This window comes from Phoenix dactylifera, chromosome 4 (assembly GCF_051530095.1).
Source record: "Phoenix dactylifera cultivar Ajwa chromosome 4, Ajwa_hap1_PhDact_Kaust_v1.1, whole genome shotgun sequence".
Lineage (NCBI taxonomy): Eukaryota > Viridiplantae > Streptophyta > Magnoliopsida > Arecales > Arecaceae > Phoenix > Phoenix dactylifera.
Window position 1 is genome coordinate 39823773 of NC_143193.1, and position 16642 is coordinate 39840414.

General features: G+C 34.6%; 1 protein-coding gene across 7 annotated transcripts in view; it reads left to right on the top strand.

The window, feature by feature from the left end:
- The window catches only part of LOC103696538 (ribonuclease H2 subunit B), a 66426-nt gene that overhangs the window by 23815 nt on the left and 25969 nt on the right, over nt 1–16642 (top strand). For 6 of the 7 annotated variants that reach the window (XM_088719842.1, XM_088719843.2, XM_088719841.2 and 3 more), the window contains one exon: nt 9100–9223. In XM_088719842.1, the coding sequence (XP_088575968.1) occupies nt 9100–9223 (124 nt within the window). The remainder of the gene's footprint in view (nt 1–9099; nt 9224–16642) is intronic. The other variant, XM_088719845.2, reaches the window with a different exon arrangement.

Consider the following 16642-nt stretch of genomic DNA (forward strand, 5'->3'; position numbering starts at 1 on the left):
GCATTTACTCTACTTTTTTAAAAAATAGCTTTTTCTTTTAATGATAGAAGCATAAGACTAAAACATATAGAAGATCATTCAAGTATATATATTTATAGAATTCAATGATTTTACAGCAATGTATATATATGAAACATAATAATTTTTTAATATAAAAAAAAATCATATGTTTAGAAACATTTCTTTGCAGTCAAGATTATTGAAAATACATCATTTAGACCAATTTTAGTACACTTTAAGGATAAGAAAAGATATGTTTCGGATGCGTATCGAGACAATCAACCAAAGCGTCAAAATTAATTATATTGAGTTATTCTCCTGAATGACGCGATCATTGAAGCATATAACTAAGGTTACAAAGATGTGACGATATAAACATTTTTAAGTTAAGTTTAAGCTTTTATACAAAATCAGATTCTGAATTTTCATAAGAATTTCCAAGAAAGCTTTCAAAATTATAATTTGAGATATGTATCTTCTACATTGTAGCTCATCTTAAATCACTAAGATTGAAAACACATATTTCAATAACATTAAAGCACTTTCAGAATCTTTGTATTTAATATTGAGTTTCGATACAAAATGGAAGATATTTTAACAAGTATTAGGACATTATGTATCAAAGTTAGGCAAGTAGAAAGATAGATCAAGATCAATTCATTTTGCCTAAATAGAAATATCCTTCTCTTCTTCTTTTTGTAAATCTATTAACTTTCAAAGATAACCGTGAATGATAAAACTGAAATTTCTTTTTAATATTACTAAAAAAAAATTTTATGTAGTATTTCAAACATTCAAGCATTGGAACACAAGTTAGTTTGAGGCAAGGGTGAAGCAAGGACTTGTGAGCAAAGTTAAGACACATTCCAAGTTATGAATATCAATTTGTTGTTGATAAAACATATTTCAATCAACTTATCCAAGCATAGAGCATTACAAAATATTGAGAACCCATAATTCAAAACATCATGCCACATGTAAAATATATTATGTGTTAAGTCATGCATTATAATATTAAGAACAAGCATGTCAAGGATCAAAATTAATTCTTTTCAAATAAACTCCCCCTATTTAAATATAATCTTCCAATAATTTCATCCTTAAGATGTGTTTCCAAGTGATTAAAACTTGACTTGATTCTTCTTATATACTTTCATTTACTTTGTCAATCATTTCCTCCTTTTTTTTGAATTTCTTTTCTTAACCAATTAACGAACATTTTGATATTGTTTTTCGTTTTTACTTTCTTATGCTCTATACTCTATTTGCTCCCTATCCGGTGGAGTTGGAAGGGGCACGAGGTACTACTACTAGCCTCCCTCTTGTGCCGTCCCTAATATACCCTACACCGAATAGTTGGGTCAAATAGTGCCGGGTACTACCACTAGCCTCCCCATTGGCACCATCCCTATGATGAGCAATATAGAAATGTTAAAATGTTTACTTCAAACTCTCCCTGTTTAAGTGTAATTAATTACGGATTTTATCCCTTCCAAAAGAATGCTCACACAAGTCTCACAAATGTGCCGAATATATTATGCTTGTTTTGCTTTTTCTTAAAATTGGAGTATTTGTCTTTACTTAGATTTTACTTCTCTTGAATAATATCCATTTTCTTTTCTTTATCTCTCTCTCTTTTTGTTATTCTCAAGTAAATTACATGAAAGAGCAGAATAAAGAAATAATCTTATGTATCATATAGATGTATATCATGCAAACAACATTTTCATTGTGCTCAAGGATTCATAACTTCTCACAAGTTATTTTAAATCAAAATTTTAAGCATATACTTGTGTATTTCATAGTTATGATATAGGCAAAGAAATATTTTAGTTTGAGCAAACCATGAAACAATTTCTAAAAGCATAAGTCAATTAATGCATATATTGACATGATATCTAAAAATTAATATTTAAAGATTTTAATCATGCCACAATAAGATTTAAGTTATTGACTTTGCTTAGCTAATTTATGAGAGAGGTATCTAAAATTACCGATTCATTCTGCATTCTTCAAGTCAAATACCTACTAGATTTCTTATGTATGAACTTTTGGCTGAAGAAGGTCCTCTCTCTTGTTTGCATGTGAATGTTTATTGTATCTTACATGGAGATATCCTTCAAGTTGAAATCTCTCATTTTCTTGCTCAAGGATCCTGCATTATTAACAAAATTCTTTTCTTTCTTGAAGGAAAGTCATTAGTTTCTTCAAGATACAAAACATTCATATAGCATATTTCTTAACTAGGTGACTCAATCATGACAACAATTGAATGTTGAGTCATTTTACTCAAGAGATTGCCTAAATATAAGCAAACAAATGTCACTTGAACTTAAGAGATAGTTTCATTAACCAAGAAGGTTCAAGGACAAGCATGTGAAGCAATAGGAAGATTTATCAAGGTCAAATCAATTTTTTATTTTCAGAATCAATTTAGCTTAGATTCTATTTGCTTAAGATAATTATCAATAAGACATGTTAGCTAAGTTTTAATCAATTTATCTTAAACAGTTGTTTCTATCAAAATTCAGATTATGAATCCTTAGAGTTAGATTGAAGTCTTGCACAAGGGCACATAATGAGCATACAATCTGGTCTACTAGCTGTATGATAAAATAATTATTCTATCATGCTTCAATACAGCTTTAAAACAATAGATCTACTTTGCTCATCCTTTTCAAATTCTACAAGATGGGGTCATAGACATACCTTCTTCATGCCAATCTTCTATAAGAGTTTTCTTGTGGACTAACTTTGGTCAATGAAGATTCCCTTTCTTGTTTGTCTTAATTTGGAGTTCGAGAGAAAATGTTAATTCATTCATTATACATATTTCAAACTCACCTTGCATGAGCTTAGTAAAATCTTCATATAAATCTTCATTAGTAGAACCAAAAATGATGTCATCAATGTATACTTTGAGCAAATAAGATATCACAAATTCTTCTTTTTGAAGCATAGATTTATCCCTATTACTTTCTATCAAAAAGGTGACTTAATTTTTTATATCATGCTTTTGATGCTTGTTCCAAATCATATATTGCTTTATCATATTTGTAATGGGTGTTTTCAAATATGGTGGTTATTTAACATATATCTTCTTTAATAAAATAAGCACATAGGAGTCCATTCTACGCATTCATTTGATAGAATATAAAGCTCATAAAGCAAGCAAATGATGGTGATCTTTACTTCTAATCATGCAAGAATTTCATCAAGATCTATTTCATTTTTTCTTGATTTAGTCTTTTAGTAGTCATCATTTTTTCTTCATTAAGTGCATTTCTGAAAAACTCAATTTGGTTCTAATTATTAACATGTTTTCAGATTGTTATATGTAAAAGATTAACCATATACATATATAATTTTATTTTAGTATTTTGATAATAAATCATTAGTCTCATAAAGAATAAAATGAATTGATACTTCTACAACTAGAATTTTTTCATGAATGTTCTATATGCATTGCTTGAGGAATGATATCGAAGGATAGAGATATCTTTATCAGATTTGGCATTATTTTCATAAGAACATATCAAGCATAACGTGTATGACTGAAAAATATGAAAGATATGCAATGGTTCATTTTCCATTTTTCAGAAGATCAAAAGGAGTTTTCATCAAGAATAGATCTAATAGAAATCATATGTATGACAAGCAGTGATGATAGCTTTTTTTAAAAATTTAAGTAGATGACTATCATACACAATCGTCTTTTTCATTTCTTCAAGAATTCTATTAATCCTATTTTACTTAAGGTGTCCTTGGTGCTGAAATAATTAATTTCTGTATAAACTTTATCAGGATTTTGGTTTTCAACACTGTGCCATGATACTCTTTATCTTCACAGTTTGGAAACCTTTATCATTTGAAACACTTTTACAAGATTTAGCAAATACAGAAAATATTTCAATTTTATTTGCCAAGAACAAATCCAATGTAAGCTTTTGAAAACTTAGTGATGGAAACAGCATCTTTAGATTTAGAAATTGATTTTTGTTTGTTTCCTTAGTTAGCATGCATAGCAAACTTTGACCTTTCAGAAGATAATCTAAGTAAGCCAATGGCAAGGTCTTTTGAGATTAAGTACATACTAGCATGAGTTGATTTTATATGCCAAAGATGGTTTCTTTAATCTTGGTATTCATAGTGCATATATTCAAAAGCACACCAAGTATACATTATCATATCTATGATCAATAAACAATAATGCCATGGATAAAAACTCTCAATCAAGCGTATAGAGAATTCATAGAGTTATTCTTAATAAATTGATTAATCATTTAGCAACTTATCCAATAGTGAGTAAAGTATACTATAAAATGAAGTGATTTGATTATATTCCCAAAAGTATTTTCTATATCACAAAATTGATCAATACTTGCAATTCATATTTTAATCAAATACTAAAGAAAAAATAATGATGAGATGCAAGGGTTACTGATTTCATTATTATTATTTTTTAATTACTTTTCATAAGTATATTTCAAGTTTCATTTTTTTTGATGTGTGTCTAGAACCCATTTGTATGAAAGTTCTATTTGTTCCATAGGTATCTTGGCACACCTACATCTACATCCTCATATTTTCATTTTGGGTACCCAAGCTTGCTTGGGTCCTTGAGAGTTAGGACATATGGTTCCTTTTGGAACCCAAATTTGTTTAATTGTAATAACTTTACCACTTGATTTAATTATGTTAGAACGATAGGTAAAGTTGTTATGCCCATTCTTTTCATATTTGAAATAAGTTATTTTATTTAATGGTTTGCTTGGTGAATTGATAACCTTTTTCTCTAGAGATTTATTGTTAAGTAAAGGAGTCAAGCCAAGTTTTGATTTATCATAAGCAACATATTGGCTTTCAAACATCATTTTTAATCTTTCTGAACTTACAGTGAATTTGTTAATAAAATATTTTAATTGGTTAATTTCTTTACTTAAGTTTTGATTTTCTTTAATTAAACTCTGATTTTTTTGAATCAATTGTTTTAAATTTAACCTTAAGCTTTCATTTTCAGAATTTAGTTTATCTTGTATCTCATCACTAGAATTTCTTTCTTTTAAAATTTTCAGATTTAGTTTCTTAAGATTTTTATTCTTTATAGCTAATTTTCTACATTCACCATACAAATCATGAAAAGCATTTAATAATTCATCATAAGGGAATTCTTCTTGAGAATCATTTGATGTAAAAGTAGATTCAGATTTTACCTTATCTTCTTGTGCCATAAAGCACAAGTTAGTTACCTTTTGTAGTTTTTTGGAGCTGAACTGCCTCGGAGTCGACTCGGATCGTTTTGGAGTCGACTCGGCTGACTTGGTCTGAAAATCTGAGTCTCTGCCTTTCAGACTGTTTTCCTCTAGGAGTCGACTCGGACAAACTGGGAGTCGACTCGGCTGATAAGGGAGATTCTGCAGTTTCACTATTAGTATGTAATTGAAGCACATGTGAGCTAATCTGAGATTTATCATAAATATTTTTTAAAGTATCCCAGATTTTTTTAGCAGATAAGCATGCAGAAATCTTATTAAATATAGTTTCATGGATAGCACAATATAGTATGTTCATAGCATTATCATTCAATTGTGCTAAGTCTTTTTCATTAACAGTTTGAGAGAGTGTGTGAAGGTCATTTATTATGATATTCCATAAATAATAGTTTTGTGATTGAATAAAAATGCGCATGCGTGCTTTCCAATATGTGTAGTCTATGCCATTAAATAGTGGAGGTCTATCAATTAATTGTCCCTCTTCTAGAAAACTATCTATTTGAGTTGTCATGATCTTTGGCTCTGGATCGTGAGATCAACAATTAACTTTAGAGCACCTGCTCTGATACCACTTGTTGCCCAAGGTGACAACCCAAGAGGGGGGGTGAATTGGGTTTTCTAAAAATTATGTTCCCTAATTTTTACTTTGAATGGAATGCAGCGGAATAATAAGATGTTATTTACTTAAGCTCTAGGCAATTACAAGTAAAGCAGTGGAAAATTAAGCTAGAGCAATTATACCATGGCTTTAGGGTGCAATTGATCTAAAATTAATTTTTAGTTGTATGATCAATTTTAATCTATGTGTATGGTAAGAATGGAGTGGAAGCTAAGCAAATTCTAAACAATCACTTATAACTCTATAGAAAACAAAGCTAGAGATATTACACAATCAAGCATGAATGTAAGGCATGAAATACAAGAGATAAGGCATCACAAACACAAAGATGTATAGTGGTTCGGTGCACCCCAGCACCTACATCCACTCCCCAAGACCTCTTGGGAATTTCACTATAATCCCTCAGATTACAGTCGGTTGTTTTACAAGCTCACAACCCAACTTGTTGTTTTGCGAGATCACAACGAACTCGGTCGGTTTTCACAGGCTCACCGACTAGAACCAACCGATTGTTTTCACGGCTCACAATCCAACCCAGTTGGTTTTTCCAAAGGCTCACCAACCACAACCTTACAACGATTGTTTTCCGGGTTCACAATCAACCCAGTTGGTTTTCCCAAAGGCTCACCAACCACAACCTTACAAAGTTGGTTTTTCCTTTGGCTCACCAACAAACCTTAACCCCTTGATTCAATCCCTTGATTGAATCAAGTTACAAGATAATAGAGCAAGAGTTTAAATCAAATACAAGCTTCTCAAATAAGCAAATATAGCAAATATAAATAAGTAAAGTAAAGAGATGAAGCCCTCAAACAAATTTGTAGATGGAGGAACTCGGCTTCTTCTTTACTTGACCCTCTTCTGATTTTGCACGAAGTAGAGGATCACCGAGGTAGCACACGGATGGAGAGGAAGCTTTGGGATTCACTTGGATGCTCTTCTTCTCTCTATTTTACTTTGAATGGCCCTTTTGTGCTTATGGGAGATTTTCCTTGTAATCTCTTTGAAATCTCTTCCCTAAATGTTCTCTCCCACTTCCATACCTTCTTCCCTAGCTCTCCTCTTGATTTTATAGCTTTAGAGAGAGTGGAAACAAAAATCTAGCCGTTAGAGACAAAAATAGAGCCGTTGGAATCGAGAAAAAACTAGCCGTTATGCCTCCCAGCGTGCTCGAGTCGACTCGGCTGAAGTAGGAGTCGACTCGGTTGAAACAGGAGTCGATCTGTGAATAGTAGTCTGCCGACACTGTAGCTGGGAGTCGGCTCCGCACTGTAGCGCTGAAGTTGGAGTCGGCTCGAGATCACTATAGCGCTGAAAATCAACTTTCTGTCTTTTTGTTTGTTCTCAGTCGGAGTCGACTCGTAGAGTGCCGGAGTCGACTCGAGCACTGTTTCTTGAAACTCTAGAGTGCCAGAGTCGACTCTAAACTTTCCGGAGTCGACTCGAGGACTATTTTTTTGAATCTTTCTTTAAATTTGCTCCTCCAACTTAAATCCTTTGAACTTGAAACTTGGGCCATTAAATTGTAGCTTTCTTCTAACTTTTCTTGAGAGCTTTTGAGGCCTTCTTGTATTTTTCCAACTTGCTATGTTCCTTGCAAAATAAATTATCTTTTCTTCTTGCAGCACAAACATTAGTAATTATACTTCAAGGTTTTGTGATCATCAAAATCAATCTTTAACTCAATCTTTGGGTCATCAATCTTATACAACTTTCCTAGGAAATTAGATGCTCAACCAAACATAAGCCACTTTGGAAAGTTCCACTTTTCCATGATCAACCAAATATGCTAAAACAATTTTTTCAGGCATCATATTCTCAGGAATCATCTTTCCAAAAAAATATTTCAGTGAGAAAAAAGTCTTCCCGTGAACCAAACGAGTCTGTAGGGATTCCCAAATATTTTGCCTTGGATCTAAGTACAAGACAATTGATATACAAACAAATGTGTATCATATATTTAAAATATGTATATTAGATATTCAATAAATGTGTATTGGATGGTCACTTTATGTGTATCACTCACCTCATACCTAGATCAAGGGGTAAAATCAAGGTTCGCCGTCTCGGTACCAGACCCTGCATCAGTCCCATCCTATTATAATGTCGGTACGTGGTACAGTATGAGACGGCGAGGTATGCCGAGTGTCGGTACGATATGAGACAACGTATTGGCTTGGTACCGGTACGACAAACCTTGGGTAAAATTATCTACGAACCCCAAAATATTTATCATTCTTCCAAAAAATTTAATCAATCTCTTCTTGCAAAATCAATAACTAATTAGATTTTTGTACAAGTTACACATATTGTACAGCTGTGATTTTTACCATGATTGTTCATGCTGATAAATGGTAGCAGGACATTTGTTCTTATGATTGGAAAGGAGGATATATTGAAGATTTTATGAAATGAAATATTGGCAAGTATTAGAAAAGGATGTTGAACTTCTAAAAGAGTGATAAATTGATAGAAAATGACTAATGAGCTTATGCGGTGGTTAGCTTGTTAATTCCTCATTCTGGACTGGATGGTAAGAGGAAGTAGGCTTAACCGTAGTTCTGGGGTTTGGAGAATTATTAAGGTTGTTTAAGAGTTCAGTGATTTCTCTCTTCTAGATGAGGGAAACCCTGCAACTTTCTCTTATAGCTTGCCCTGCCATCTTTTATCAACAAAAGTTTTCCTTTTCTTCTGTATATTCTTAATTTGTCTTTTGGTATCTTGCCATGTTTCCTATTATCAACATATTTTTCCATGCCCTCTTCAATTTTCTGTTTATTTCTTTTCTTTTTTCTTTTTTCCCTTTGCATGATTGCACCTTTGTATAGGCCCGAAAGACATTATTCTGGAGAACTAGGACAGACCTGTGGCAATCTAGTGTCATGTATCTGCAGTTATCTGCTTGTCCTGTAGTGGAATGTTCTTTTTTTTTTTTTGCTTCAGGCTTATAAAGTGCAATCTAGATGTGGAGGTTGGAACTAAGGTACTTCAGTTACGGATTGTCATAAAATGATTGAAATACTTTGCCTCTTTCAATTTAATATTCATGAAGATTAATTTCATTGTATTGGGCTTATCTTTACCACTTGGCTGTAGTTGATTGCTCCAGTCACTAATTTGCAATATATTGAACTTTCTAACTGTTCTTCATACATGTATTTATGACAAAATATATTTTATTATTTAATTCTCATTTTTCAAATACAGAAGGGGAATGATCAAGGAATGTTTAGGCAGTTAGATGAAATCTTATATGTTGATGGTTATCCAGGCTATCAGCACCTGATGTCTGTAGCAGAAGATTCTATGCAGCTAGTTTCTGAAGTGAAAGGTGATTGTCTTGTATCTCTTCTCAGAATATTTATTTTATAGTTTGTCTTACTTTCCTTTTTTATACTACATGTTAGTTCATTAGTGAATTTTAATTTGGTCTTTTGATGCGTTAATTTACTTGAGTAGCTCATTTAGTCCATGAATCTTGGTTGTCTATAATGTGATATATCTGGGAAACATTTATGATTGGAAAGAATAATACTGAATGTTGAGATGGTTATATGAGTTCTATTTTGTGAAATGAAATGTGCTTGTCTGTTCTCAGAATATTTATCTTATTTTTTTACTACTTTCCATTTTACACTAGATGTTAATTCACTAGTGAATTTTAATCTGGTACTTTGATGCATTATTTATTTAAGTGGCTCATTTACTCACTGAACCTTGGTCATCCATAATGTGATATATCTGGGTAACATTTGTGATTGTAAAGGGTAACCCTAGATGTTGAGATTGTTGTATGAGTCTTTAGATTCTTAAACCAGTGAAGACTGTAAATTGTGGTCTGAGCAGTTGTTTCCAGGTTATGGTAAAGCATTTACTGTTTAATTAAATAAAATATTCCCAATAGTATTATTGATATAAAACAATCTTACATTAATTCTTCAATTGAGATTTGTGTTCATGTTTAATTTTTTTTTTTCAGTTTCTTTATATTGTTAAGGTCAGCAGTTTTACAGTTTGTAATATGCTTCTAGTTATGATCTGTTCAATAATATACATTCTTTTTGTATGTTTCAATTTGATTATCACTTCTGATGGACTATGATAGTCAAAACTTAGGATTCAAATAAGTTCAATTTTTTGGGTTGTGACTCCAAAGATGCAGAATGTGATTGGAAGAGGCGAGAAGGATGAACTGTATACTACCTTGATCTAATTGTTTCAGATCTTTGTATCTTGCATCAGTTATGCATTCTAGCGTATTAAACTTCTTGGATGTTCTTTGTTGGTCAACCTTAAGTGTCTTGTATAGTTTTCTCAAGACTCTGTGTTCCAGGAGTGTCAACTAGGAAAGCACCGTAATCTGTTTATGCTTAGAGAAGGTAGTGATTAGGAGGTCTCATTCATGTTAATCTTCTCGAATACCTGGGAGATTTGATTGATACCTACATTGGGAGGTCAGAATACTAGCGATATCTATTGCTGACTTCTTCCATTTGACATGGGTTTATCTTATGATAAGTTATCATTGTTTTAGAATTTTCATATCTTTTTTAAATTTTATATTGCTATTAAGTGACTTGGTTTGTGATTTTCAGGAATAATTTTCTTCCAGTGCTGTAAAATGATTTTTCATCAAAAGTTGCATCGAGTACTCCCAAACCCAAAAGGAATAAAATTGTTAATTATAGTCCGACTTTGTAGAGAGTCTCTTTTTAGCACAGTTGATGCACAAGCAAATGACCTCAAAATATTTTTGGTTTCTATGCATTTACGATGATGTACATTGTGGAGTGATTGATCATAACCCTATTTGATTTTGATGAGCTCAAAGCATCTGAGTATATCTCTTGTTTACTAATGAATTCAATTGAGTGTTTCCGTGAAAATCTTGTCTAAAGTGTTTCTAGACTTGGTTCATAATATTTTGGATAAGTTAAGAAGTCAGTTTGAACCAAAGTCTGAGACTCGAGTCGACTCCGGAGTATTACGAGTCGACTCCAAGCGTATCAGAATCACTGGCACGGGCTCGAGTCGACTCCGGATCATTACGAGTCGACTCCGACTGAGAACAGACAGACGAACAGAAGGGCACAACTTAAAACCTGTCAGCGAGTCGACTCCTGAAGTGCGCGAGTCGACTCCGATGTTTACCGAGTCGACTCCGGAGTAGTATGAGTCGACTCCAAGGAGTTACAGACAGAAAAGTCAGAGAGCGAATTTCGACCCTGAGATTCGAGTCGACTCCTGTGGAACGCGAGTCGACTCCGATGGTTGGTAGGTCGACTCCAAAGAAAGCGAGAGTCGACTCTCAGTGGTTCACAAGGCAAAAGTCAGAGAGCAGTTTTCGGACTCTGAGATTCGAGTCGACTCCCGCAATGCGCGAGTCGACTCCGAGACAGCGCGACCCCAAAAAGACAGAAGACCGATTTACTGTCTCTGAGAGCCGAGTCGACTTCCAGACAGCTCGAGTCGACTCCAAGGCAGCGCTACACCAAAAAGGCAGAAGGCTATGTTTCGGAAACTGAGAGCCGAGTCGACTCCGGGGAAGTTCGAGTCGACTCCAAGACTGGACGAGCCAAAAGACAGAAGATCGGGAGTTCGGGCTCTGAGCGCCGAGTCGACTCCCAGGATTGTCGAGTCGACTCGAGTGGGCCAAGTTGAAAATTAGCTCCATGGATTTCATGAGATGAGCCGACTCCGAAAATGCCAAGTCAGCTCCAGAAGTTGGCGAGTCGACTCCGGGTCAAGACGAGTCGACTCCCAGTCGATGAGGCTACTTTAATTCAAACCCAGAACAGTTGCCGAGTCGATTCCAGAAAAGCATGAGTCGACTCCCGCTACAGCCGAGTCGACTCCTGATCGCGCGAGTCGACTCCGACCCCCAACGGACATATTGTCAGGTTGTGCAGAGTGTGCAGAACGGGCAGAAAAAGGTGTCTAATGGCTAGTTTCCGTGGGGGATGGCTTAAATAGCCACAGAGGACTGTAGCAAGGCAGAGAGGCACCATTCCATTCAAAGAAATCAAGCATTCATTCTCTGCATACTTGTCTTCAACGAAAAGAAGGAAGAGCGCCATTAACTCCATCCAACTTCCTCTTCCCAGCATTTTAAAGAAGCCTCCTCCTGCATTCAAGTCGACCAGACATTCCAGAGGAGACTCAAAGTTCAAGAAGCCCTACTCTACTCCAACTCAAAAGTGTTTGAGGGCTCTTAACTTCTCTCTAGTTTATATTGTAGCAAATCTGCTTTTTAAGAAGCTCAGTTTTTCTGTTTGTTTCTTATTCTTTCCATATTATCTTTGCTTGGTTCAATCGGGGGATTGAATCAAGGGTGTAGAGGTTGGTTGGTGAGCCGAGTGTAAAACCAACGTGTAAGGGTTCGATTGTGATCCCGGAAAAACAATCGGGGTGGTTCTAGTCGGTGAGCCAGGGAAAACCGACCGAGTTCGTTGTGAGCTCGTAAAACAACAAGTTTGGTTGTGAGCTTGTAAAACAATCGGCTGTAATCCGAGGGGTTATAGTGAATTCCCAAGTGAGACTTGGGGAGTGGACGTAGGAGCAAGGGTTAGCTCCGAACCACTATAAAAGCCTTGTGTTTGTGATTGTGTCTCTTTCTTTTACTCTCATTTCATTCACAGCACATAGCAATTAATTAATCATCTTGGTAAAGCATTAATTAGTCATCCACAACGTTTTAATTGCAAAATTATTTTAAAACCCAATTCACCCCCCCTCTTGGGTTGTCTATCTGGGCAACAAGTGGTATCAGAGCCTAAACTCTTCTACCCTAAGAGTAAAAGGTCAAAATGACAACCCCATTTGGATCTTCCCATATTGAGGGTCAGTCCACCCAAAGACCCCCATTCTTTAATGGATCCGACTACTCATATTGGAAGGCTAGGATGAGAATATTCATCCAAGCCCAAGACTATGAGATGTGGACCATTGTAGTCAATGGACCATACATCCCATCCATCTATGTAGAGGGTGTCACTGTACCTAAACTAGAAAAGGATTGGGATGAACATGACATGAGAAAGGCACAACTCAATTCTAAAGCAATGAATGTGCTTTACTGTGCATTAGATAGGAATGAATTCAATAGAGTCTCTACTTGCAATTCTGCAAAAGAGATTTGGGACAGACTTGAAGTGACCCATGAGGGCACGAATCAAGTCAAAGAATCCAAAATAAATATATTAGTTCATAAGTATGAACTATTTAAGATGGATTCTAATGAGACAATCACTAGCATGTTCACTAGGTTTACTGACATTGTCAATGGCCTAAAAAGCCTTGGCAAAAACTATACTAACAGTGATCTTGTCAGGAAAATTCTTCGCTGTCTACCAAGGTCATGGGAAGCCAAGGTAACGGCAATCCAAGAAGCTAAGGACTTGAACAAGCTTCCACTTGAAGAGCTCCTTGGATCCCTAATGACTCACGAGCTAATAATGAAGCAGTACAGCGAAGAAGAGTCCTCCCATAAGAAAAAGGTAATAGCTCTCAAATCTACATCATCTAACAAAGATTTGTCTTGCAGTAGCAGCAGTGAAGAAGAAGATCATGAGGGAGATGATGATGAGGCTCTTCTTGTGCGCAAGTTCAGAAAATTCATCAACCACAAGAAGTCCTATCATCAAAGGAGAGGGCCCTCAAATTCCTATCGCAAGGATAAAGGTAAGGAAAGGGAAAATGAGGGGATTGGGTGTTATGAGTGCAAGAAGCCGGGGCACATCAGAGCTGAGTGTCCCTTACTAAAGAAGGGCAGCAAGTACAAGAAGAAGAAAGCCCTTGTCACCACCTTATCGGACTCCGACGCATCATCTTCATCATCGGATGAGGAACAAGAAGAAAAGGCCAATTTCTGTTTCATGGCCAATGAAAATGAGGTAACATCCAACACGCATCTCGATTTTACCTTTGATGAATTGTATGATGCATTTAATGAATTAATGATTGAATATAAGGCCATAAATCTTAAGAATAAAGAACTAAAAATAGCTAATCAATCTTACCTACATAAATACGATAAGTTAGTTAAGGATAAGGATTGTATCACCAAAGAAAATGCAGAACTTAAAACAAGCAACCAAATCTTGATACAAAAGAATAATACCTTAACTAAAGAAAATGAAAGGCTGAACAAAGAAACATTAGAACCCAAAAACTATAAACATATAAATGAGAGTATCACAAAAGAACTAAATGATCTAAAAGCAGAAAAACAGACACTAACTAAAGAACTTGAGAAATACAAACCCTTGGTTGAAAAATTTACATATAGTTCTGAAAAATTAAATATGATACTTAATAGTCAACGAGCTGTATTCAATAGAGCAGGTCTAGGATACAAACCTAAAAACAAGCAAAAACTTCTTAGTAACTTATTTGTTAAAGCAGGAGAAAGTAAAATTAAGAAAATAACCTGTTTTTGTTGTGGAACTGTAGGACATAAAGCAAATGTATGTGACTATAGGAAAGGGAAAACTAAAAGAAAAATCAAAAGGGTATGGGTTCCAAAAGGAACCAACATGACTAACTATGAAGGACCCAAGAAAACTTGGGTACCTAAAATTATATGATCTGCTTGTGTAGGAGTGTCTTGCAGCCAAGGTCAACAAAAATTGCTGGTACTTGGATAGTGGCTGTTCAAGACACATGACGGGTGACAAGGATCAATTCTTCACCCTTGAAGCTAAGAAGGGAGGTGCTGTGACTTTTGGAGACAACAACCAAGGTCACATCATTGGTATAGGTAAAGTACAAATTACCCCTTCTACTTTTATTGATAATGTTAGATATGTTGACGGTCTTAAGCATAATTTATTAAGCATTAGTCAATTATGTGATAAAGGTTATGATGTTATGTTTAAACCATCACTATGCATCGTAACAAACCCAAATGACAATAGTTTAGTTTTTAAAGGAATAAGACGTGGAAATGTGTATGTTGTAGACCTTGAGGATCTTGCCAAACACAACCCATGCTTAGTTGTTAATGAAACTAAGGACAATGATGCTAGTTGGTTATGGCACCGTAAGTTAGGTCATGCAAGCATGGACACAATATCTAAACTAGTTAAAAGAGATTCGGTGATAGGTTTGCCAAAATTAAAGTTTGAAAAGAATAAAATATGTGAAGCATGTCAATTTGGCAAATAATCAAAGAACTCCTTTAAATCTATAAATTGTGTCTCAACCTCTAGACCTCTAGAACTACTACACATGGACCTATTCGGACCAACTAGAACCACAAGCCTAGGTGGAAATAAATATGGTCTAGTTATTGTAGATGATTATTCTAGATACACTTGGGTCATGTTCTTAGCTCATAAGGATCAAGCTTTTTCAGTTTTCAAGAAATTTCATAAAGAAGTAACCAATGCTAGAGATACTTCAGTAATAGCTATTAGAAGTGACCATAGTACCGAATTCGAAAATCATTTATTTGATGAGTTTTGTAGTAAAAAGGGGATAACACACAATTTTTCTGCACCTAGGACACCACAACAAAATGGAGTTGTGGAGAGGAAAAACAGAACTCTAGAGGAAATGGCTAGAACTATGTTATGTGAAAGTAACCTCCCTAAGTACTTTTGGGGAGAAGCCATTAATACTTCTTGTCATATATTAAATAGAGTTTTATTGAGACCTATTATAAAGAAAACACCTTATGAACTTTGGAAAAATAGAAAACCAAAGGTAAACTATTTTCATATCTTTGGATGTAGGTGTTTTGTTCATAATAATGGAAAAGATAATCTAGGAAAATTTGATTCTAAATCTGATGAGGGCATATTCTTAGGGTACTCTACAACTAGTAAAGCATATAGAGTCTTTAATAAAAGAACCCTAGTTATAGAAGAATCCATACATGTTGTCTTCGATGATTCTAGTGATATCTCTTCTAGTAAGAGAGTTAATTTTGATGATGATACGGAAATTCTTGAAGAAAAGATTGACGAGATGACATTACAAGATAACAGTCAAAAATTAATTGAAGATGCATCATCAAGCCAAGAGACTATAGTAGATCATGGGCTAACTAAAGCTTGGAGGTATGCTCACGGGCATCCTAAGGAATTAATTCTAGATGATCCGTCTCAACCTATTAGGACTAGAGCATTCCTTAGGAACTTAAACAATCATCTAGCTTTCGTTTCATATTTTGAGCCTAAACGCATAGAAGAAGCTGAAAAAGATGTAAATTGGATAAATGCAATGCAAGAAGAATTAAACCAATTTACTAGAAACAAAGTATGGAATCTAGTTGAAAGACCTTCTGAATATCCAATTATAGGTACCAAATGGATTTATAAAAATAAACTTGATGAAAATGGAATTGTCATAAGGAATAAGGCTAGACTAGTAGCAAAGGGCTATAATCAAGAAGAAGGTATAGATTTTGATGAAACCTTTGCTCCTGTAGCTAGATTTGAGGCTATTAGATTATTATTAGCATATGCATGCTCTAAGGACTTCAAACTATTTCAAATGGATGTAAAAAGTGCATTTTTAAATGGGTATATTAATGAGGAGGTATATGTAGAACAACCCCCTGGTTTTGAAAATCATCAATACCCTAATCATGTTTATAAATTGAACAAAGCACTTTATGGTTTGAAACAAGCACCTAGAGCATGGTATGAAAGACTTAGCAAATTCCTATTAGAACATGAGTTCTCTAGGGGTAATGTAGATACAACACTATTTCTGAAAAAGCAAAACAAAGATATGTTATTAGTGC